This window comes from Populus trichocarpa, chromosome 13 (assembly GCF_000002775.5).
Source record: "Populus trichocarpa isolate Nisqually-1 chromosome 13, P.trichocarpa_v4.1, whole genome shotgun sequence".
Classification (NCBI taxonomy): Eukaryota; Viridiplantae; Streptophyta; class Magnoliopsida; order Malpighiales; family Salicaceae; genus Populus; species Populus trichocarpa.
Genome location: NC_037297.2, coordinates 5760170 through 5784854, shown reverse-complemented (window position 1 = coordinate 5784854; position 24685 = coordinate 5760170). Strand labels below are relative to the sequence as shown.

The 24685-nt window shown below is 33.7% G+C and overlaps 4 protein-coding genes across 5 annotated transcripts; 2 read left to right on the top strand and 2 right to left on the bottom strand.

The window, feature by feature from the left end:
- Window positions 1–222: 222 nt before the first annotated feature.
- Window positions 223–8926, bottom strand: LOC18104161 (uncharacterized). The gene is made up of 8 exons (XM_024583722.2): window positions 8611–8926; window positions 8479–8535; window positions 8292–8367; window positions 4560–4639; window positions 4367–4416; window positions 4181–4265; window positions 3986–4084; window positions 223–785 (listed from the first exon to the last, which is right to left on the bottom strand). The coding sequence occupies exons 1-8, from the start codon at window positions 8845–8847 to the stop codon at window positions 561–563; spliced, it is 909 nt and encodes a 302-aa protein (XP_024439490.2). The 5' UTR covers window positions 8848–8926; the 3' UTR covers window positions 223–560.
- Window positions 8927–9256: 330 nt separating this feature from the next.
- On the top strand, window positions 9257–13438 carry LOC7493864 (uncharacterized). Of its 2 annotated transcripts, none has more exons than XM_052446370.1 (7): window positions 9257–9533; window positions 9629–9801; window positions 9922–9974; window positions 10714–10810; window positions 11017–11139; window positions 12647–12818; window positions 13007–13438. In XM_052446370.1, exons 1-7 carry the CDS (start codon window positions 9423–9425, stop codon window positions 13190–13192), a joined length of 915 nt encoding a protein of 304 aa, XP_052302330.1. In that variant the 5' UTR covers window positions 9257–9422; the 3' UTR covers window positions 13193–13438. The 2 variants fall into 2 exon arrangements, with proteins under 2 accessions (XP_052302330.1, XP_002319747.1); XM_002319711.4 differs by having other exon boundaries at window positions 9270–9533; window positions 10709–10823.
- Window positions 13439–13917: 479 nt separating this feature from the next.
- On the bottom strand, window positions 13918–15498 carry LOC7482403 (upstream activation factor subunit spp27). The gene is made up of 2 exons (XM_006375895.3): window positions 15163–15498; window positions 13918–14260 (listed from the first exon to the last, which is right to left on the bottom strand). Exons 1-2 carry the CDS (start codon window positions 15436–15438, stop codon window positions 14135–14137), a joined length of 402 nt encoding a protein of 133 aa, XP_006375957.2. The 5' UTR covers window positions 15439–15498; the 3' UTR covers window positions 13918–14134.
- A 3011-nt stretch (window positions 15499–18509) lies between these two features.
- LOC7482402 (RNA polymerase sigma factor sigB) lies at window positions 18510–23235 on the top strand. Its single transcript, XM_002319710.4, has 7 exons — window positions 18510–18881; window positions 19916–20061; window positions 20592–21197; window positions 21528–21758; window positions 22070–22210; window positions 22392–22592; window positions 22713–23235. Exons 1-7 carry the CDS (start codon window positions 18785–18787, stop codon window positions 22992–22994), a joined length of 1704 nt encoding a protein of 567 aa, XP_002319746.3. The 5' UTR covers window positions 18510–18784; the 3' UTR covers window positions 22995–23235.
- Window positions 23236–24685: the final 1450 nt, after the last annotated feature.

Sequence of the window (24685 nt, the reverse complement as noted above, 5' to 3'; positions counted from 1 at the left end):
TTATTTAAAACTATGATTTACTTATCAAGAAACTTAATAGTCACGCACATAAGGATAATTGGTTAGAAATCAAACTACAATTATTAATCAAGTGTGATTTGTTTGTAAATATGTTTTAAAAATTAAGGACTAGAATGTAATTAATATAAATGATTACAATTCTAGACCTGAAAAAATAATCAAATAAGAACTTGATTAAATAAATTTTAAAAATTATCCTAAATAATATAAGTGATATTATTCATGAGACAAATTGATACTTTATCATTTATAGAAGTTTTTCAGGTTTTTCTATAAATAAAATGTTATGCTTTTTATTTTGTGTACTACACAGACAAAGAAAGCTTGACACTTTGTCGATTTATGATTTACGACAACCCAGCCTTACAATAATTATTTAAAGTCATAAAAAATTTTGATCTTTATATAATTTTTCTCAAACTCTAAATAACCGTCTAACAAAATCTTAAAACTCTTTAAAAAAATTTAAATTTATGGTTTCTGCTGTGTCAATCTGTTTCCCAACATTAACTAATTTGTCAAAACAGCATGCTTCTTAATTATGTCCTCTTCTGGTACAACCTTCTGTAAATTTTCGCTCCTTCAAATTCAGCATGGATTTCTCTTTCACTCCTTATTCCTATTGGATTATCCAGTAGCCATCCATCACTGTCACAGAGTACACTCGGGTCAAGTTCATCGACGTGCTGAAGCGCATCCGACTCCGCATCAAATTGGCTTCTCATGTGCAGAGCCACATCAAGCACGTCAGACTGCAAGAAAACCTGTTCAATCATAAAAGCAAATGCAACCCCATCACATGACTAGAACTTTGATATTTGTGGAGTTTTTATAGGAATAAAAACTTGAATGCTGCTAGCATGGTAGACTTTCTTTACTTGGATAAGGTTAATGTAAATCTATGGACAGATTTAGCAACATTTCCACTTACTTCCCAATCTTATATGCTCAGGAAGTTCAACTTTCAATAACTAAGAAAAGGAGCGAGTGAAAAGGGAAGCTCAAGTATAAGAACAAGAAAGTATTCATAGCATTACTCTTCTCGATAAGTGACTAACCAGTGTTCTGATACAGGATTGATGTAAGATGGTTCATGTGAAATATACTTATCCCACTAATGTCTTTCCTTCAAAAAGAAAAATGAAAAAAATAAAGATCCACTTTCTCATATGATTCAAAATCTAAATGAACTGGTTTAACACTGGAAGCAATTATGAGTACAAGCCTTTCTGATTTAGTTTATAGTTTATTTAAGCACCATTAATTATGTCTAAGGAGTCTTCTTTTCCCACAAAATGGATCCTATATTTTCCATATGTAATTGTCATTGCTTAGAAATACCTTTTCAAATGATGTATTGCTATGTAGATAGACTGAAACGCATAACAGAGTAGGCCACCGGAGTATATAACTTCCAAATCAATGATGAGTAGAACTTGTCGGACAAATGATGATCAGTAGCTGCTAGGTTATTCACCTGAGCTATACTAATAGTCGGATTAAAAAAAAGAGTGGGTTCATTCAATGTCACTTGATCGACGCGGGTCCAAAGATAAATTAAACGAACAGTAAAAATATATTTTTATTAAAAAAACATTCAAAACAGACAATTTTAAAAAAAATATTAAGACGACAGCATATTGGATCGAGCCAGGTTAACCCGGGTAAACCTGTCATACCCCTGACCCAGGTCATGAAACCATGATAACTTTATATAAAAAAAATCAAAACAAATTATGAATCTCAATTCTCAATCAATCCAATGTTGAAGGATGAAATTAAAAAAAAATCAATTAAAAAAAAAAAAAAAAACCAGAGTCATCTCAGGTTATCCCACTAAACCTACGACCTAGATCATAAGACCAGAATAACCCTATAGAAAATAAATTAAAAGAAATTATTAAGTTCAATTCTCAATCAACTTACTATTGAAGAATTAAATTGAAAAAAAAACAATTAAAAAAAAACAAATTGAGTCAACCAGGATTAACAGACTAAACCTGAGACTCGAGTTATAAGACCGGGATAATCTCATAGAAAGCAAATAAAAACAAATTATGAAGTTCAATTTTTAATTAACCCAATGGTGAAATATGAAATTGAATAAAATAATTTTAAAAATAATTGAAAAAATATTGTTGTCAACTCGGGTTAACCTATCATACCCGCTACCCGTGTCATGAAATTAGAATAACTTTATAAAAAATAAATATAAAAAAAAATACAAAACCTAATTCTCACTAAACTCAGATATTAAATTATAAAATTAAAAAAAAAACTACACATATAAAAACAAATCATCAGAAAGCAATGCTTTTGTGAGGGGATAAAGAATGAATTTACCTTCTCTTTTAATTTTTGTTATTGATCACTTGCTAATATTGTTTTTTAAACAAAAACTCATTATGATAGTGAAAACAAGCTTTAATATAAAAAAAAAATCATAAACCAATTATTTTTCTGCAACTACAAAAAAAAAGAACAATTAATTTGAAAAAACTATATAAAAAGCTTATAATCAAGAAAAAATATTATATTTCCATTCAATATTAATAAGAAAATTATCATAAAAATTCTGTATATCGTACTGATAAATAATTATCCATTAAGCATTTGATAATACATCATAAAAAAGTCATAATCTTTTTAAAAACAATGTAATAATTTTTTTATTAGGAGTACTTTTTTTTCATAAAAGCCAGCAATAATAAAAATAAAGATTTTTTTTTTTAATTCAAGGCATTTGAAATATGTAGACAAAATATATTTCTTTAATTTAAACTTTATTTTCTTATTAATGCATCTCTTAATTATTTCAATGAAAATATATTTTTTTTAATTGCAAACACGATTTTCTAAACAACAATCTATCATAATATTAAAAGTAATATTTGCCTCCTGATAAATTTTGGTCCCCGAATTTTAAATTTTTTTTCAAGCAATGAAACTAAATTGTTTTGTTTACCAATGACATGATCTTTTGACATTAAGATAACCACTTAGAAAAAAATTGAAATAAATTTTTAAGCTTAATTCCCTGTAAACATTACGTAGAATAATAAAATTGAAAAATAAATCAATAAACATAGCAGAAAAAATTTAAAGGACAGAAAAAAAAAAAAAAAACATTGTTGTTTATCCTCTTAATACCTCCTAGTATACAGTAAAAATGCCTTTAGATATTTTGTTAATAATTGCATGTTGTATAATATGCACAGAGGAAACCAAGAAAAACAAACCTGGATTCAGGTGCACAAATCTAGGCTCTAGCATGTGTGTGCATACATACATAGACACACAGTGATAACAATACAATTTGCTAAGATACAAGGTGCGAACAACTTTCTTACTGTCTCTCTCTCTCTCTCGTTTTCCTTCACTTTCCCTTATTTTCCACACTTGCTCCCCAAACAAACAAACAACTTTCTTCAAGATCATAAGACAAGAATGGACACACACACATACAAACAAACAATATTTGTTGACATTTTAATCTTGTGATCGCATAATTCATTTTCATTACTAACTACGTAGTACTGCCTTGGCTGTTTTATCTACCACTTAAAAAATTAAGTCAGAATCATTACGATCAAGTCCTACCCAATTTCAAGGATATCATTTCACATCAGCAAAAATGATCAAAAAATGTCCTCATAAATGGCTTATAAATTTAAATCAATACTTTCTCTGAGCAATTTTGGCTTCCATGTCACCCAAGAGAATAGCAGTACAGTATTTGATTTGTTTTCAGAAATCAGGGTGTTCTACTGTTGTGAGTGTGGTGGATAAATAATATTCTAATTTTATACATTATTGAGGGGAGGACATATTGTCAAGTTCTCCTTCAAGGAAACAAAGAAGCAGTTTCCCTTTTAAAGGAAAAACCATTGATGTTGAAAACTACATGTCAAGCAATTAAGATGTTAACCTTTCACGTAAATGAGTGAATATTTAGAACAAATACCTTCCCTCCAGGAACTAAATGACTGATGATGTTATCTACTAATGTTTTCTGCACAACCCTTCTTTTATGGTGCCTTTTCTTGAAATGAGGGTCTGGACACTGCATAAAATTATTGGTCAATAATTGTTTTGGCGCAACTCTGAACTAAGTCATCTAGCATGGTATTGAATGGTCCGGTGCCAAGATTTCACTCACCAAAATTGAGACTAGCATCAAGGGTCCAGGATATGAGAGAACCAGTTGTCTGAAAGAGATTGTAGCATTTGCAAATAGGAAATGCCTGCAATAAGTTCAAATTCCATCATTAATGGCCAACAAGATATCATTGCAATTTTTCTTCTCTATCAAGCATGAAGTCTGTTTCAACTTCAAAAGACTTACATGTTAGTAAGAGCGAGCTCTTTTACCCAAAATTCCGCACGCTTGACCAGCTGAAAAGGGATAAAAGCATTACCAGATAAGAACAAGCAGCCATACTTGGAGAAAAAAAGAAAATAGAACGAGTAAATATACATCAAATAATCAGAAGAATTCTGGAGTGAATTACAAGTCATCAAGGAGTTCATTCACATACTTTCTGCCTTATTTCAAGTCCCAAGTAGTTTCCTGAATCAGGATTTCTTTTCGCAAGCCAAATGAGAAATCTGCCACTCCCTGGGAATTTTACTTAGCTGTTAGGTATATACATATTGAAACAGATGTATTCTACTTGTCTTTTGTATTATGACTACCAGTATTATGACTAACAGTAATAACAAATAAGAATATTAATGATAATACATCCACCATATTCTGAAGGCCAAGACTATCATTTAAAAAGAGGAGCAAGTACTAGAAAATAGCAACTAATGTTTTCCTTCCGCTTCAGCATGGAGTGCAGGAAAACTTTCCAGTGTCCAGTATACATTAAGAGATTGCCTAGTACAAATGTCTGGAATGGACTTGGAAGCAACCAATTCATGCAAAATTTGACAAAGTATATAGCAAAGATAAAACTAGGATTCTCAAGTCCTAAAGTTATAGACTTAACTGCAGAGAAATCTAGAGAAAATTCTCTGGTATTTTATTAAATCTAAATAATAATCTTTTATCTCCATATAATAATCTAGACATCCATAATTAAAACTAAAATCCTTTACAAGAAAGGATTCTTAATTAAAACTTACCTAATTAATAGAATCTATTTAGTATTGGAATTCCTAAATAGTAAAATACCAATTAAATTAAAAGTTCTAAACTGAGTAGGAAACAAATAATTAAAATCCAAAATTAATTAGAAAAATAATTAAAACAGGAAAACAATAACTTCAAGCTTCATATGAGATGCTTACAAGTATGGGATGCTTTCGAGTTTCTTTGCGACCTTCTTTTCAAGCTTGGCCTTGTCAATCTAGTTCATAAACTTCGGGGATAATTGTTTTACGCCAATCTCCCCCACTTGAGAAAAACTCATCCTCGAATTATCTATCAAAAATTGAACTCTTCCACCTCAAATGAACAAATACTTTGAATATAATATTGTAGCTAACTTCACGAAGTTGCATGTCTTTGACTATGAACATTAAAATTTAATTTATGGTACGTGTATAACAAAAAAAAACTCATATTTGATGTTATACTTTATGTTCTAATGAAATCGACTTGTTGTTCATTCCCACTTGTCTCATGGTCTCCATCAAGTTCATCTTCACCAACACCCTTCACATAGATATATGGTTGTCTAAATGGAATTTTAGGAATAGACCTAACGTAAGGTTGATCCCGAGGTAAGTCTCCAAACATGTTTTTCTTCTCTTTACGATTCATGTATGTGCCTCTCATCAGCGAAAATAGATCTTTTTCATCAGATGAATACCCGTGGTGATACTGACCACGAGGATTTGCATAAACTGGTTTAAAGATAGGGCGGGCATCATCCCCAACGCATGCCTCTCTTCTTTCTCAGTTCTTGTTTGCGAGCAACCCTAGTGCCTTAAACCTAGTTGTAAAGTCATCAAATTTGGCGTTGATGTCGCCAAACTCAGTTTGCACTCTACCCTCTAAAGTTGTTATCACTACTAAATGGCAATCTAGCTAATCTCAAGCAACCTCCATCCCCTGATCACTGTCATGAAAATAGTTGTCATCAACTACTCCACGATTCTCTTCACGGTTCGCCATCAATCTGGATGTTATCCTGCTCTGATACCACCTGACGCAGTGTATAACGAAGATAAAACTAGGATTCTCAATCTCTAAAGTTATAGACCTAACTGTAGAGAAATCTAGAGAAAATTCTATGGTATTTTATTAAATTTGAATGATAGTCTTTCATCTCCATAAAATAAATTAGACATACTTATTTATATTAGTCCTAAAATCCTTTATAAGAAATAATTCCTAATTAAAACTAAAATCTTTTATAGAAAATGACTTCTGATTAATAGAATTCATCTAACATTAGGATTCATAAATAATAAAATATAAATTAAATTAAAAGTTCTATATTAAGTAGGAAACAAATAATTAAAATTCAAAATTAACTAGGAAAATAATTTAAACAAAAAAACAGTAACTCCAGGCTTCATATGAGATGCTTTCGGGTTTCTTTGCAGATTTCTTTTCAAGCTTGGCCTTGTCAATCAGGTTCATAAACTCCTAGGATAATTATTCTATTGTTGTAGGTATATCCTGATCACATTCCTTTATATTTATACTGTATAGGAAGGGGACACATGGCCCTACTAATCCTATCATAATTTCTTTTTCTTCGTTACTGTCTTTTTGTTCTTATTCTTATCTTTAAACTCCAGAAGCATCTAATCTACCTCCATCAAACCAATTCTTATAACTAAATGACTGCCAAAAGAATGAATTGAAGGATTGAACATTCAGAAATAAAAGTTTCACAGGGGTTAAAAAATCTAGGAAAAATGTGATTGCTTTTCAGAAGCAAGAAGGCTGTGTTATAAAGGCAGAACAAGTTTTCACCTAGTCCAAAGCGACCTCCAAGCTAAAAAAGCATTACCTTGATTAGATTTCATACAATTCTGATAAAGTTGTTTCCCAATTGAAACAATCTGGATATTGCATAGTGTAACCTGCATTCTAAGTCAATCTTTGAAAAGACATGGTATCAACTAACTACTGTGGGATGCCATCTCAGAGAACTATTGAGTGGTTCTTTTCTTATTAAGGTACTGAATACACCAGGGTGTTAAAATGTGATTATAAGGGTCACATATACCCAACCTGATGTTGAATAGAGAGGAAGGAAGGAAGGAATGAAGCTAAAAGTATACAGCCAGCTTCATCTGGACCTAACAACACGAGTACAGGACCGCCCATATGTCCACAATGAAGCATTTAAAATATCATCAAGATTAACTTAGATTTGATGTTCCTAAAAAGTTCTAAATAGTTTCACAAACTAGGACACTACCTTTCAAGTTTTTCTGCTATCAAAGTCTGAGCCAGGTAAGATGATTAAATTTCAAAGAGAAAGGGAAAGGTGCATGGTTCACCTAAAGTTATTTATTTAAGAGTTCTTTCGCATGCTTCCCTAGAGCCTCACACTTTCATCAATCGACCAAAAATTTGACCTTTTTATTGACTCCCAACATAGGGGAGGAAAAGGAGCAGAAAGAAAACCCCAACTACCAAAGTCTACTCTTACACCCAGACATTTTCCACCATCAGATTATGTCTTCCTCCACAGTTTTGAACTCTTGTGAAATTACTCAGTTTTATCATTTATGTACTCCAAATGGCTTCAAGACTCATTTCCGCAACAAGTCAGATAAAATTGGCAAATCAAGATTAGAATAGCAGAGAATCAACAATATGAATGGTAAATGTACTTGCATGAGCCTTCATAATAAATATAACCATTGTAGCCTACCAAAGGCCTTATTTTCCAAATTATTTCCATGCCTGTCTAATGTTCTTGCATCCAAATTGAATTCTTACCATTTCAAAAATAGAATTCACGGAAGTATGAGACAAATTGCATTTTTCACCATTTCATAACAGCAAAATGAACATATATTCTCTTCAATGAATACCCCAGTGTTCCAGCCACACCATATATCCCATTGACTTTTTCACACCAATTACGATTCATATGGTTTAATACTTCATACACTAATGTTCTGCAACTGAAGATAAGGATCACTAAATGATATTTCTTGTTCCTTCTCTTACGACCAAGAAAATATCCATTTCCAAAAATTGTCCTTGCTTAGATTAGCCAATGAAAAATTAAGTTACAATGCCAATGCTAATTAGCAATAATTACCAGCACATTACAAGATAAAGGAGGACATACCACTTCCAATATCAACCATGAGTGGCAATGTAGGGTCCCTGAAAACTTCCTTCCAATCAGGCACTTGTGCAGGCACCTACCAAAATCATATATCCAGCAATAGTAATTATAAAGAGAGAATACCCAAAGGGTGATTTTACAAGAATTAAAGCCAAAACATAAAAATGAACAAGTTCTAATTACTCACAGAGAAAGAGGAACTCAAAGGATTTACATGTTGCCTGATTCTTACATGACCCAATTCCTGCCATAACAACTCCTTAAACAGCATATTCTGGTATATGAGCGTTAAAGGGTAAAAGAAGAATGTTTTTCTTACCCCAGAAATTTTATCAAAAAGATTAAGGTCAGCATACTCCAAAGCAACCAAGTCAGGGCTTCTAATTTCTTTGGCACCAACACTATCACTATTATAGCAACAACTATGGTGATGATGAGGCTTTGAAGATTTCAGTATTAGAGAAGATAGAGCTTGCTTTGCGGCTTTGCGTAGTGGATTAGCTGCTGCTGCTGCAACATGGTAGTGGTGGCAGTGCAAACCAAGTGAAGCCGCCATTTTGCCTGCTTTAGTTACAACACTGACTATCTTTTATATGGCCGGACTCGGGCCTATATTTTAAGATCCAGATCAACTCAGCCCCTAAAAATTTTAATTTCTCTTTGCCTTTTTGATATTATTATTTTAGAAAAATTAATTCTTTTTTTTTTCTTCATGATTTTAAAAATTACATTTTATATTCTTGATCAAACTAAAATTCCAAACTATATGAAATGGCATTACCACTTTCATATCAAGAAATCTCAAAATGATTTGTTGATAAATAGATGTTGATGCCCAATTATCCTCTTCAGTCTTCATTAGGAAGAAGGACATCCCTAGCCAGTGCAAAGATGTCCCAGCCCACAACTAGAAAACAAGAGGTCCAACCAGCCAAACAAAGCGCCATTGGTCAGTTTTTTTGGAGACAAAAGCCACACACAAAAGAAAAAAGACAGGATCCCATTGGTTATAAATGGTAGAGGATTACTGGTGTTGAGAGTGTGCACATAATCATGCTTGGGCATCACCATTCAACTGTCAAAAAAAGCAGCAGTTAAGTAAGTAGTGACCATAATAAACTGTAAGAGGATATGGTTATGGCTTTGGCTTTGTCACCATCCTTTTTCAAACCCCATTGCTCCCCTTCTCCTACCAACCCCATTTCTACCGTTACCGCCATCCGGCCTGCTGTCATTCTTCCAGTTACTCTCTCCTTCTCTCTCTTTCTGTCTCTATGTATGTATGTATGCACGTGTTTGGAATATAGAGTGCACTAAGTAGTATTCGATTGTTTCAGGGCTTAGGGAACAATACAGGGGACTATCAGAAGTTGGAGGTGACATTGCAAGAGTATGGGGTACCCACAGTTGTAGCTAAGGTGTCAAGGTTTGATTGGCTGAGGAATGCTGCTGGTTTGGTGGATCCAAACTACTGGAGTGGCACTCTTAGGCCTCGGCCTGTTCTTGATTGGTAAGTGAAGTGAATTGAATTACTGGACTTTTGGGGTTTTGAACTGAATACTGATGCACTGCAATCCAGATTGGATTTTAGAAGTGCCCTTTATTTGTTTCTTTCATATGATGCGTCTAGGTATCTGAAGAGGATTGATGAGGCTGTCCAAGAAGCGAAGGAGCTGGCACAAGGTTTTGTCTTTGCCTAGCTCTAATTGGCTACTGCTTGCAATATTGCAATCTTTGGTGTTTATGTTGTTCTATAGATGACTTAAATAATTATGTTTCAGTTAATAAGCTTTCTTCTAATTATGATCTTCAGCAATCATGGTTGAACATATTGCTTTGACTAATTAAGCAGTGAAATCTTGAGCGTGTTTAACACCACAAGGAATTGTCTCACAACCAGCCCCTAAACATGCATGCACTAATTTACTTGCTGGTCGACTTCAACCATTTTTATAAATAATGTCCTGGGCAGTCCAGGTTGAAAGGTTTCTCTAGAACAGTTGATAAAACCTGCTATCTGAAAGGAAAATTAAGATCAGTGTCCACTAGAAAAACTTCTTGAATATGTTGTCTTGGACGTAGTTACAGAGTGAAAGTTCAACTTCAACTTCAAAGCAGCATCTGATTGTAATCATCCTTGCTTATATCATAAACATTTTACAAAACTATTGGTAATTAAAAGAGTTTTCAGAGAATCTTGCCCGGATAAACACTTAGAATTATCACGCAAACTACCTGCCGTTAAACCATTGAAGGTTTCTACAAATGGAGAATTTCATTGGGTATTTCCTTACACTTTGTGTCTCCAATCCCTTTCCTATGTCATTTTCGGCTATAATTCTCCGTCAGAGTTGCCATTAGCTGCCGATGCCTCAAGGGTAACTTCATGTAAAACACATTAAAACATCTTATTTCAGGTCAGACTTTGTCCTTGATTGGTCACTCAGCAGGAGGATGGCTTGCACGTGTCTACATGGAAGAATTTGGGCAGTTAGATGTCTCCTTGTTATTGACTCTTGGTACTCCCCACTTGTAGGTTATCAGTTTCATAATTTTTTGTTCCTCCTAATGGCTCTTGGATGTGCTCAGTTCAATATCTTGTTAATGTTTTCTGTGCTTAGTTGAGAGCTACATTGTTGATGAATAACTCAATCCATTCTCTTCGCAAGAGCTTAACTTCACTTAGTGTGCTCTTGGTTCGTGTTTTATTTATCTTTCATTTCAGGCCACCTCCAAAAGGCGTGCCAGGGGTCATTGATCAAACAAGGGGTCTCCTTGATTATGTTGAAAAACATTGCATGAAAGCTGTGTATACTCCTGAATTGAGATATGTATGCATCGCAGGGAGGTAAGATCACAAACCAGAACTTTTTTATATTTTTCCCAAATTACTTGTCTTTTCAAGATTTTCATGCATCACTTTTCTGCATCATGAGTCTAATTGTTTCCTTATAGTTCACAATAGAAAGAGATATTTCTGTCAGTGCTTGATGTGTCCTTTCTTCCATTAAAGAATATAAGCTGTAATATGTCATTATTACCAAGTAACATGAATATTTATTTTCCTGCTGCGGAACCAGGCCTTGAGATTTCACATTTTGCTATGCGGACAAAATGGTTCATTTTTGTTATGGCATGAGATTTAGTTACCTATATCCAACTTTCTGCCTTTGGTATTCCTTCTTAAGGAAATGCCGAGCCAAAAGTAATACACAAAGAAACTCATCTTATGAGTCAAAATCTGAAAACTTCATCCGTACTTCTCCTCGTCTAAGTCATTCCACCCATTCTCGAAAGTAAAAAATAACCTATCTCCATTAACTCAGTCTTCAAATTGTGTGTTGAAAGTGGTTTATTAGGAAGACACCAGGAAGCCAAAGAGAGAATTGGAACATTCTTCGTTTTGTATTAAGATCACGATAATATCCTTTCCATCCTCATTGTGGGGAACGTGAATTTATAGTGCATGGACTACGATGACGATCAAAGAGCCTGTACAAGCTGAAGATGAATTAGATCCTATTTAAAATAAACATTTCTTTGCGCCACCATTTCTGCTATGTTTTCAGGTCTTTCTTCCAACATATTTCACTCTCAAATAATGAAGAGAAAACATCTTTCTATCACACACCTTGCAATTGGCAGTTGGCACTGTCATTTCATTTTCAAGTGCTTATTGTTCGCCAACACTTCTGCAAATACTCAAACAACAAGTTCTTGTTATTTCAGTGTCAAATCATGATTTTGAATATCTTCAGTGCCTTGAATAGCAGTTTTTGTGGAATCAGTGAAGTCTAATAAGGTACATATTTGATAGAACTCATGAAAGATGAAACACCAAATCTTTTGAGTGGTTACAAGGCAGATGAAAGTTTGTGTTTCTTCTGACAGAAAGAATCGCTGATATCCCAATTAGCAGGGCAATGTTAATAGCATAAAAATCACAACAAATAAAGTGGAAGCTTTGCTTAGATAATCCCTCTTTTCCTTTGAAAGATAAAAAGTATTTCTTTCTAATTATCTAATTGATTTTAATTTCATATCATGGCAAAGCTAGTGTAATGTGATTCTGCTGAGAGTAGGGTAAGCAAAAACCCTGGTTTACTTAGTTATAGGTGAATCTTACTTGCCATGGCACTTGAGATGGGCATTAGCTCCAAAACATCTGCTGCTTAAATAGCCACTTATGAATGCACACACCAAGAAGCTTTCAAGGCAGCGTTTGTCAACGAGACAGTTGGTAACAACACGGCAGAAATCATTCTATAGAATTTTCCATAATTATGAAACAACCAAACGATATACGCAGTCAAGACAGACGTGTGAAGTTCCTTGAACCTGTGATAAAACTGCAGGTATATTCAAGGGGCCCGCTTCTTGGGGGACTCAAATGTGGAAGCTAAAACGATGGTTCCTGTTGAGAACGATCAACCAACTGCAGAGGCTGTGCTTGTAAATGATATGGGCAATTCAACTTCTACTGCGCCTAGATTTCGTGCTCGTTTTGTTGGGCAAGGGTATAAGCAGGTAAACTCAATTGCATGGATGGCAAATCATCAAATCATTTAGCAAACCAGAGATTCTGTTGCAACCATGTATCTTCTGTAACCTGAGCAGGAAACTACATTTTCCTCGTACTAGCTCTCATCGTGTAATAAGCGAGGACCAGAATTTTGACTTGAAAGTGCTGATATTGACATGTTGCACTTTGTCAGGTATGTGGGCAGGCAGATGTATGGGGTGATGGAGTGGTGCCAGAGGTGTCAGCCCATCTGGATGGCGCGCTCAACATTAGCTTGGACGGAGTTTACCACTCACCGGTTGGTTCAGATGATGATCTGAGACCATGGTACGGTTCCCCCGCCGTTGTGGAGCAATGGATACATCATCTCCTCAACTAAACTTGAAAGGGAAGACAATGGCCAGTTGAACGCGTGATAAATATCAAGTCATCAACAAACTTGCTAGTACAAAAATTCTTTCGGAGTCTGGTTAGTCGACAAAACATTCAATCTGTTTTAACTCTAGCTTTTCTCCTCCTTTTTGTTGTCTCAATCTCCTCTGTTGAACTTGGATTCAATTGCTCCTCTATCTTGGGACATTGATTTATCCTCAGTGAAAGCGAGTGTTGGTCCTCTTCTAGTTTATTTTGATTACTTAACAGCATTTACGGCCCAAACTCTAAACTGCCCGACATCCAGATCCAGTGAGATTACATCTCGTCTGTCCAACCAATCCATATTAATGGGTGGCTTATTGCAGCTCTTGTTGAAGATTTGCAGATTCAAAATTTTTCTTACAAACATATCTAGCAGCTGACAAACTGACAAGACAAACCTGAAGCGTTTCACAAGGAACTTACTTCTGTTACACTCGCTTCAGCCTACTAGATTTTACTTGCAATATAAACATGGCTAGTCTTGTTTATAGATTTGTGGTATTCTGCTCCACTTTTGCCTTTCTGAGTTCAACATGTGCGCTTTGTCATTGCTTCATCAATGGTCTCCCTTCATGAACAAATTTATCCACTGTCAGCATGAGTTGCGTGATTGTTTGTTTGTATTTGTTTGACATCGATCACGTTATCCGAGCATATTATAAGCTAAAATTAAAACAAAAGGTGATATTATACGAAATGAGGAGATATGATAAACCCATGATTGCTAGCCAATTTTACACCATGTCCAGCTAAAAACTAGTTAAGTTGCAATTCAACAAAGATTTTGGCTCTGAACAGAAGGCCAAATATCAAACATAAAACAAGCAAATGATTCAACCATAAAGTCATCAAGAGCTTGCTCCATGAAGAGTCAAGCCACCCTCCTAAACCCTAACTCCTGAAATTAACCAGCCTTTGGAAAATGAGCAGACAGCAACTTCCCTATATCCAAGAATCCAACCTTGTCTCTCCCATCAAATATGGCCTTTAGCTTTGCATCACAAATTATCTCCTTCTTGTTAGTGGGGTTCTGCAGGAAAAAGCACATTCACATATTTCAATATTTACCGATCAAAGCATCCAATTACATGCATGTACTAGATAAAGCCATTTGTCATATCTATTTTGATTTGAACACTACATGAATAAAAAGTTCATAAAACAAATCCTGAAAAACATCTTCCAACAATTTACACACAATGGTACAAGTCCTGATGTTGAATTCATGAGTTCTATTACAGACACATATACAATCACAAAACACAAGGAGAAAAGGAGACGGTAGGAAGGAGAAGCTTGGTGATAATCCCCTTTAACAAAAAATGCCAGGAACCACAAGAATCTAGCAAGTTCACGGAGCCACAACTGAATTTAGATCCAAATTGCAATGCCAACAACACCAACAATTAAAAACAATAAGAGTGAAAAGGTCTTGTCTACAAATGCCCCTGATTTTTCAAAACATGCTAGACATCACAAAAAGAAATTATTAATCTAATTTTCCTTAAACCGTCACACCATCCACGACGAATTTCACAGGCAGGTAACAAGCATGAGTGTTCTCTTTAAAACAAAAACGATTATAAACCCTAAAACAAAGAATAAACAAACGAAGCAAGGTACCACTAGGGTTTTAAAGATTAAAAAAAAAAGTGACCCTAGGGTTTACACGATACTACATAAAAAACAAAAGAACAAAAATCAAAGCTAATCTAATTAGGGTTTAAGAAACACAAATAACACAAAAACAGACATTAAAAACCCTAATCAGCAAGACCTTTATAGCGAGTAATAAAAGCTCAGGGTTTAACAAAAATACAAAAGAAAAAGGATTTAAAAGGAACGTGAGTAAAAACCTAACCAGAAAAAAAAAATTATATACTGCAATGCTAGGCTCTTAACAAAGATTTAAGAAATGATCAAGAGGGAGACCTGGAGATTGTGGAGCTTGATGTGGGCCCAGATCTTCTTCACAGCCTCAGCTCGAGAAGACTCAGGGACCCCACCTAAGAAGTCACCGAGAACAGGAGAGACAGGGTTTGGCTTGAGTATTCCACGGGGTGTTCCTGGAGTCGTAGAGGTTGCCTTTGCCTTTGGCTTAGGCTTAGGCTTTGGCTTCGCTACCGTGGTCTTGGAAGCAGTAGCAGGTTTGGCTGGAGCCAAGAGTGCCCTACAGGCCTTGAAAACCCTAGATGCTGCTAACGACATTCTCTCTCTCTCTCTCTCTACAGCTCTGTTTTTGAGAGAAGTAAATATAGAGTGTGATTTTCCTAGGACGGTAGCCGGTAGGGGTTGTATAATTAACCAGCGACACCTAATTTAGTCCCAAGCCAATATACACTTAAGTACTAATCTTGTTAAATTTATCAATTAGGTCCCAAGTGTCTCTTCTTTTTTTAATGTTCATCGGCAAATCGATGCCATTTCAGTGAATAAATATGCACACCATCGTGTTCTTTAACTTTTCCATCTGTTTTTCTCTAAATCGACACTGTCTTAGTGCATATGTTACCCAAAATTAGACTTGTTAAAAAAAGATTCAATTGCGAAATGAAGGAGATATTTGGGATCTAATTGATAATACGCATAGATTAGGGATGCAAATGATAACGATTATATTTCCTTGGGACTACATTTGAAGTTTCTCACTTTCTCTATTAACAAATACACAGTCCACGAGACGTCGCTGCATCATAGCAACTCTTGATTTTGGATTTATTGGGCTTACCTTTGGGCCGGGTTACTCTGCTTTGTTTTAGTGGGCCCCTTGAATCCAGTCTAAGGTGGAACACAATTAGGCCCATACTAGGGAGACACTAGAGATAAATCCAGAAAATATTTTTGAGTCGGGACTTTTTATAACTCTCGCTATTATTGACAAATAATTTATTATTAAGATTACGTGTTTTCTTTAATTTGAAAATATTATTAGGTTTTTTTTATATTTAATTTTAAAAAAAATAAACATAAAAAAAATAAAACTCATTATCCAACAAAAATAAAATAAAAATATATTTACTTATATTTTCTCTATCGTACCCACACTTACTAATTTTAACAAGAATGATAATACTAGTAATAAAATTAGTTGTGAACTTTGTCACAAGTGAAAAATAATAATAAAATTTTGCCATTTTTTACTACATAAGACATTAAGAAAGTAATTATTCAATAGGTACTAAGCTGTACTTCTCTCTTTTATATATAAAAAATTCATGAATTATTTTAATGATAAATTCTGTATTTATGTGAAAAACAGGTGTGATTTTGATATATTTTGGCCTAAGTATTTTTTTTAAATAGTTTTTATGGAAAATAAATTATTTTTTAATATTTTAAAACGCCATAAAAAATAAGTTGAATAATATTTTTTAGTGTTTGACTATACTATAAAAAATAACTTATTAGTATTGTTTTTCAAGTTTATCGAACATGTATGAAATATTAAATATAACTATTTGACTACTTATAATAGAAAAATAGGATATAAAAAGTGCAATGCTAAAAAACAAATATTATATCATGTAACGATATAAATATTTTTAATATTATATTATAGACATGTGGTCTTGTTGAATATCTTTTAAGTAAAATTTATTAATATTTTTTTATTTTAAAACCTCAAAATATTTTTTTTTTACATTGAGAAGGCCAAAATTAGTTAATGGTAAATAGTATAAAAATATTTTGATGAGTTTTTTTAAAATATTTTTCATTCTGATAGAGAAGTGTTTTGATAAGGTTACCAATAAGATGAGAATGAGAGGAGTTCTAAAAGGTTTATATATATATATATATATATATATATATATATATATATATATAAAAGAAAAGGAAAACAATTTCATTTTGTAAGGCTATTTTTTTTATGAGAAACTATTTTTCTAAAGTTTACCATATATAAAAAAGTAAGGAAAATAATTTTTTTAAAATTTTTTTTCTATAAACGAACAAAGACTTTATCTAAAAAAATAAATTACGTGTAGGTAAGACACGCTATTAATCTAAAAAACATCTTAAAAATTTCATTAACTTTATTTTCAACTCCAAAGCTTCATTTAACCAATTTTAGTAATCAAAATCAAACCGAATCTAAATAAAACTTTGTATGTTTTGATCTAGCTTTTCTTAATGATTAAAGGCCCAAACCACCATCAAACTCTTAATTTCATGGCAAATTTGTTGATATTAAAATTAAAATTTTTTATGGATAAAATATGATCAATAATTTTTTTTCTCTATTCTTTTTATTTTTAATGACTTTATTTGGTCTCTCAACTTTTAAAAACTAAAATACGAGATAAATGAAGTTTTAAAGCTAGAATATTAAAATTAAAAACTACAAGAATGGAAAATAAAACAATATCAAGAACCAAACCAAACATTTGAACAATTAAAAAAACATTATGGATGCTCCAAAGCATTACACATTCCTGCTCAGGTGAGATGATATACATTAAATGAAACAATAAAACTTCTAGTTATTTTAGTTTTTTTTTTTTAAATTTAATTTTAATTTTAATGTGTTATCCAAATCAATTATTATCATCTAATGTACAACATATTATTAATTTCAATGTGAGCATATTAAAAAAATATATAAAAACAACACATCACTCGAGCATTATCGTGTAAAAATTCTTGTAATATTTTTTTGAAGGAATACGAAGAAAAGACAAGAATTTTTTTTTGAAGGCATACGAAGAAAAGATATCTAATAAAATTTAAGAAAAAAATAATAAAAAGCTATAAAAAAGAGCGCTTGTTGATATTGTAAAATAAATCCTATAAACTAATTCTATAAAATTTTATTTTATTAAATCAAATATTAATCAAGTTTTTTTTAACATTGCGAGAATTCAGTATAAAGTTAACTAAAACAAATTATCAAGTCAACTTATTAATACGAAAGAATCAAATTAAAAAAAATTAAACAGTGAAAAAACTAAAAAAAACTAAAAAAATTGAAAAGAAGAAGAAAAAACACCGTGAAGATCTATTAATGTTTTTTTTTTCTACAGTAAAACCACGAGACGTTTCAGTTTCTTTTCATCAATTTTTACATTGCTGAAACTGGAGAGAGCTGTTTGTAATTGCAGTTGTTTGTCTCTTTTCTTCTACTGGTATGATATAAATTTATCCCCAAGCTTTCAATTTTTTGATATATTAATCAAGTAAGGCTAATTAAGGGAATTAAGCATAGACTTTCTTTTTCAAAAAATAAAAATGCCTTTGGAAAGTACAAGTATAAATATATAAAATTGGACTGGTTCATTTTGTCTATGTCTCGCCAGCAGGCAAAGGCAGGAAGCCGCTCTCCCCTTATCCTTTCATGTTATCACCACACTACCAGCAAATAACACCACACCTCACTCTTCGTCTCTCTCTCTCACTCTCTCTGTGTTTTAAAGTCCGAAACTTCGAAATAAAGCAGATAAGAAGACAGTTCTTTCATGGAGTATTTCTTTATAGAAAAAACACTGAGTTGAATGATACAAGAAACAGACAGTTATAATAGTTGTAGCAGGTAGCGCTAGAGTAGTAGCAGCAGAGAATGTCTTGTTTACTGCCACAGTTCAAGTGCCAACCAGACACTTTCTCTGTACATTTTAGAAATCTCCAACATCACGGCACCAACCATACCCAACTCCGTGAGTTGCTTTGTTGCATCTTTTCTTCTTCATTGCTTACTTACCAATGCCTTTGTTTCAGTTAGAATTCAAATGGGTTTTGTTTGTTTGCTTTATTATTTTCATTTCTTGATATTTTATCACAAATGTCTTTGTTTGACCATACTTGAACTGGGTATTTCTTTGTTTTGACCACGAAGCAATTCTGAATGCTTTTATTTCAATCAGAACTGAAATGGATATTTGTTTTGTTTTATGTTTTTTGAATGCCACCGAGTAATGAAAGTCTTGGTTTTCAGTAATATTTTTGGAAGATTTTTTTTTTCTTTTTGTTCACAACTTATGACGAATGCTATGTTTGATACCAGAACTGAAATGGGCGAGTTTTAATTTTATTTTGTTCGACATTTTTGTTTCAATAAGAATTGTGGTGGTTTTTTTTTTTTTTGGTGTTATAAGTAGCTTGATAGGTATCCTCAGTACATGTCCTTGCTTCAGCTAGAACTGAGATGGGTGTTTTCTGGTTTTCTTTGGAATTATTTATAGTTATTTTGTTTCACCATTGTTGCTCTCACCATTGTGTATTCACATTAAGGAATAGCGATATGGATTCTATTCTCAAGAACTCCAGATTAGAAAATCCAATCCAACGCAAAATTGGCACATTCTAATAGTATTCCTATGGCCACATGAAGTCACCAAATATTTATAATTTATGCTTATCGTTTGATAAAAACTTAGTGTGCTTTCTTTTTAATTTCCTTGCTGACTGTTTTGCAAGTTTAGCGAGCATCTACTTGATATTTTCTCGCTTAACTTTTTGCAACTGTAGTTTGTATGGGGGTGGTATTACCATTTGTTTGAATCTGTGTTCCTGGTTTTAGTTTGATGTTGTTGCATCCATTTAGAATATTTACTCGAGGGCTGTTGTTAAGTTGCTATACTTTTATACACAATTACCTAACTTAACAGCTTAAATTCGTCGAGATTATCTGGAACATGATTATTGTATGGAGTGCAGTCATTTCTAAGACTATATTGATTTTTTTTCCTAGCACAATGCGTTTTGTCCTCTGCATCACCATCAACCGCGGTGCTTGATCTGGAGAAGCTGAGATTGCCTTCTTTAGAACCTCATTCAGATTCAATTTCTGCAAACAGACCGTGGACGTATATAGGGGGAATCGGTCCACAGAAGAAGGTGAGCCTTGCTCTATCTGGGATTTTACTGCACCTACAGTTCCTAAAATTGGGGGGGGGGGGGATTAGTGCTTATTAAACTTGTTTATTTATTCCACAGCAAAACCATAATAGTTATTTGTTATATTTGGTAATTAAGCTGGGAGACAGGCTTCTCAGAACGTGGTGGTGCATTGTTTTAGCCTTTGCATAGAGTTTTCATTTCATTAAATAAATGACCTTAATTTCTCAAATTTCGGTCTACTAAGTTAATAGTAAGCTCCCTAGATGCCTTGCTTTTTTTTGTTCTATTGCTAATCAAACCACTGTCAGAAAATTTTCAACTGTTCATCTAGGGCCTTGCTAATCAGATTTTCAAATTATATTGATTTCTTTTCTTTTTAAAGCTATTGACGATCTTCTCTTTTGGTTGATCTTGCTATCATAGTTACAATACTGTAGTTGCTGCAGTCAGTTTGTTTCTGATATATTCTACTGATGACCTGTGTTATATGGTAATTTAATCTATTTTCTACTTTGATATGTGTGCAGCCACCCTTTGGAACTAGTTTAGCCGCAGAAACACTTATCGCAAATGATGAGGCTGTAATTGCTGCTGCTGCTGCTGAAGCAGTTGCTCTTGCAAGAGCTGCTGTCAAGGTTGCGAAAGATGCAGCTGAAATGGCTAAGAATTACTCTTCTATGAAGAAAGAAACAAAAATTCCAATAGCATCTACAACAGATTCCTTCTCATCAATGTGGTCTCTGCTTACTGAAAAAGAACGAGCTGATATAATAGGAGATTCCGTGTCAGCTGAAACTAGATTAAGAGAAGAATATTCCGTGCAATACCCGACCGAAGAATATGATTGTTTAGAACCAACACAGGAAGAACTTGCACTTTTGCAAAAACAGCTTTCGGAGGGTATAGCTGTGCGATCAAAGCGCCAAACAGAAAGAAAAGCTAGACGAGCAAGAGCAGCTGAAAAGGCTGCTGCAAATGTTGTATCCGTGAAGTCCGGTTCTACCAGCAAGAAAAAGCGTGTGCCCTTGCAAGAAGTAGACCAGTCTGATCCATTGCGCTTTTTTAGAGGAGCCAGCAGCTCTTCCAGGCTTCTCAGCGCTACTGAAGAAGTGGAGTTGTCAGAAGGAATACAGGTCTGATTATGAATAAACCACTAACAATGTTATTTGAAGAACAATGTTTTTTTTTTTTTTTTTGAGAATTCAAGGTCATGTGGGGGATTAAGGACCCTTCCAACATGAGTTTTTATGCTACTGATAATTAGAAGAACTTTAACTAATAAAACAAAAAAAGACTAATGTGACCTTTTGTGAGAAAGTGGAGACTTAAATGTTGAAAATTGTATAATCAGAGATAAATAGGGTAGGTAGTGTCTGTCAACTCAATTCTTTATGCATATGTATACTTTTTATTCAATCTTGCCAGATTTCTGATGTCTCATTTTTTTTATTAATGTCATTTAGGACCTGCTAAAACTTGAAAGGATTGAGGAGGAGCTGAAGGAGCGATTTGGAGGCGAGCCCAGCTTTGCACAGTGGGCTGCTGCGGCTGGAGTTGATCAGTTAACTTTGAGGAAGCGCTTAAACTATGGCATCCTTTGCAAAGACAAAATGATAAAATCCAATGTCCGGCTTGTTATTTCAATTGCCAAAAATTATCAGGGAACTGGGATGAATCTCCAAGATCTTGTTCAGGTGTGTACTGCCTTGTATAAAGACAAACGGGGTTAGAGGGTTTTCCTGTAGATTCATCAAAATATTTCTATATCCCAATACACCCAATGTCAGACGCCAAGAAGCACAAGCAAGAAAACACAATATGTTCCCTAGCCACACCTTCATAACTCCAATTACCCAGATCGTTATATTTCCTTATGTAATACTCCAACTACCCCATAAGGTCCCAATAAATAGAGCTAATCAAGAAAGAAGAAAAAGGGAAATTGAAACTCGTGATATTCCTGGCTTTATGCAGTAATGACTTAAACTTGTTCGTTTACTTGCAGGAAGGATGCCGTGGCCTAGTACGAGGCGCAGAGAAGTTTGATGCATCAAAAGGTTTCAAATTCTCAACATATGCTCACTGGTGGATTAAACAGGCAGTACGCAAGTCACTCTCAGATCGGTCTAGAACAATTCGCTTACCAGTAAGTTCTACTTCAACTCTCAGTTGTCCTTTCTCTGACTTAGCTTAAACAATTTGCCTTTAAAATTGTGATTTAAACATGAGGTAGTAGGTGTATGCTTTTTGGGAACAACTCACTAGCTCTTGTCTGTACTAAACATTTCTTGTTCTAACATTTTGGTTTCAATATTTTGAGTTTACAGTTTCATATGGTGGATGCAACTTATAGAGTGAAGGAGGCTAGAAAACAATTGTATAGTGAAAATGGAAGACATCCTGATGATAAAGAAGTTGCAGAGGCAGCTGGGCTCTCGATGAAGAGGCTCAGTGCTGTACTACTAACTCCAAAAGCCCCAAGATCTCTTGACCAGAAGATGGGGTTTAACATGGATCTTAAACTTTCGGTCCGTATCATTCCTTTCCTAATGCCTTGGCCTTGCGCCTGTTGTCAAGACTTTTGCAGTTGTCATTGCATCTTTTAGATTGCTTGTTTTGCTGAGAATTGTATGCATCTTATTCCCCAGGAAGTGACTGCAGATCCTGAAGCAGAAACAGCAGAAGATCTGCTAATGAAGGAATTTATGAAAAAGGACCTGGCGAAAGTTCTGGGAAGTCTCAGTCCAAGGGAGAATCAGGTCGTCAGATGGAGATTTGGAATGGAGGATGGGAGGATGAAAACGTTGCAGGAGATTGGGGAGTTGATGGGTGTCAGTAGGGAAAGAGTTCGGCAAATCGAGCTGAGCGCATTTCGAAAGCTAAAGAACAAGAATAGAACCAAACAGTTGAGGCAGTACATGGTTGCATAAACCACATCATCCATAAACTGCATTGCCACAGAACCTCCTAACCTGCCAAAGGATCAAAAGGGCTTGTCTTTCGTGTATATTTATGTCTTCATTCTCTTCCGCAATGAAAATCTTGTGTTTCAGAATCTTAGAGAATAGTTGTGCATAGAAACAAAAATTTTGAACCAAGCATCTTCCCTCTTTTTATATATTTTATTTACAATGTACCTTACATATGATATTAAATCCATCTTTCTAGCCATTACCATCTTGAAATTCAATTTGCTATTTTATACCCATGGTGGCTGCCCTGGTTTTCAATAGCCTGGTCACTTTACAATGCAAAGTAACGAGTTTAAAAACAGTCAATCATTGATCGTAGAACGTCTACCTTTCTCCGGTAACGGCAACCCACCACCCACATGACACCTTAAAGGGTACCCACTGCCCACCCAGCCACCAATGAGATACTTAGGCGCTGAAACAAATGACAAGCAATAACATCAGCTATCTTCTCCGCTTACCATCAGCTATCTTGTAAGTATTTTTCATGATTATCCTACTTCTCACAAGATAAACTGATGTGATAAAAATATATAAATATTTGAGATTATTATATAAATTTGTTTAAGTTTATACAATAAAAATAACATAATATAAAACAATAGAGCAAACCACACAGGGCCACATTCTGTACTCCTGCTTTCTCCACACATTTTTTTGTTGCTCCATATACTAATTTTTTCACTCAACATTCTCTTTTTTATTTAATAACTTAAATACAGAGTTTTTTATTTTGATATAAATCTTATTTTAAAGAAAAGCATGGAAATCACCTCGTTAACCCGTTAAACTAGTGATCAAGCTGCTCAATTACTCTGCTGGTCTTAAATCATAACTGTGAAAAATCCAATTTAATTCATTCGTAAATAAATAAAATCATTAATTTGTTATAGATATAGACAAATATACAATGAATGTTAATTCAGTATAGTTTTGGCATTTAAATTAATGGATAGAAAAATATAATTTTTTGATAGATTTAAGAAAAATATAAAGTGCACAGTACTACTAATATTTTTTGTTTTAGCGTTTTAAAAACACTTTTGAAAAAAATTAAATATTTTTTATTTTTTTCTTTACTTCAAATTAATATTTTTTTGGTGTTTTTAGATCATTTTGACGTGCTGATGTCAAAAATAATTTTTTAAAAATAAAAAAAATATTATTTTGATATATTTCTAAATTAAAAACACTTTGAAAAGCAATCGCAACCACATTCCCAAACAGGTAGAACGAGGTCACCTACTAAAAAATATTAGATGAACCATCTAGGTGGTGGTCCAGTGGTAAGAGCTTGGGACCAAGAGGTTTGCTCCCTCTGTGGTCTCAGATTCAAGCCATGTGGTTGCTCATATGATGATCACTGAAGGCTTACATGGTCGTTAACTTCAGGGCCCGTGGGATTAGTCGAGGTGCGCGCAAGCTGGTCCGGACACCCACGTTAAACTAAAAAAAAAAATATTAGATGCTACTTACCATTTTCCTTAAATAAATAAATATATATATATATATATATATATATATATATATATATATATATATATATATATATATATATATAGATTCTTTGCATGAAAACATTCCAAGTTCGTTGTTTTTAGAAAAGATAAATAAAATCATTAATTTGTCATAGATATAGACAATTATAA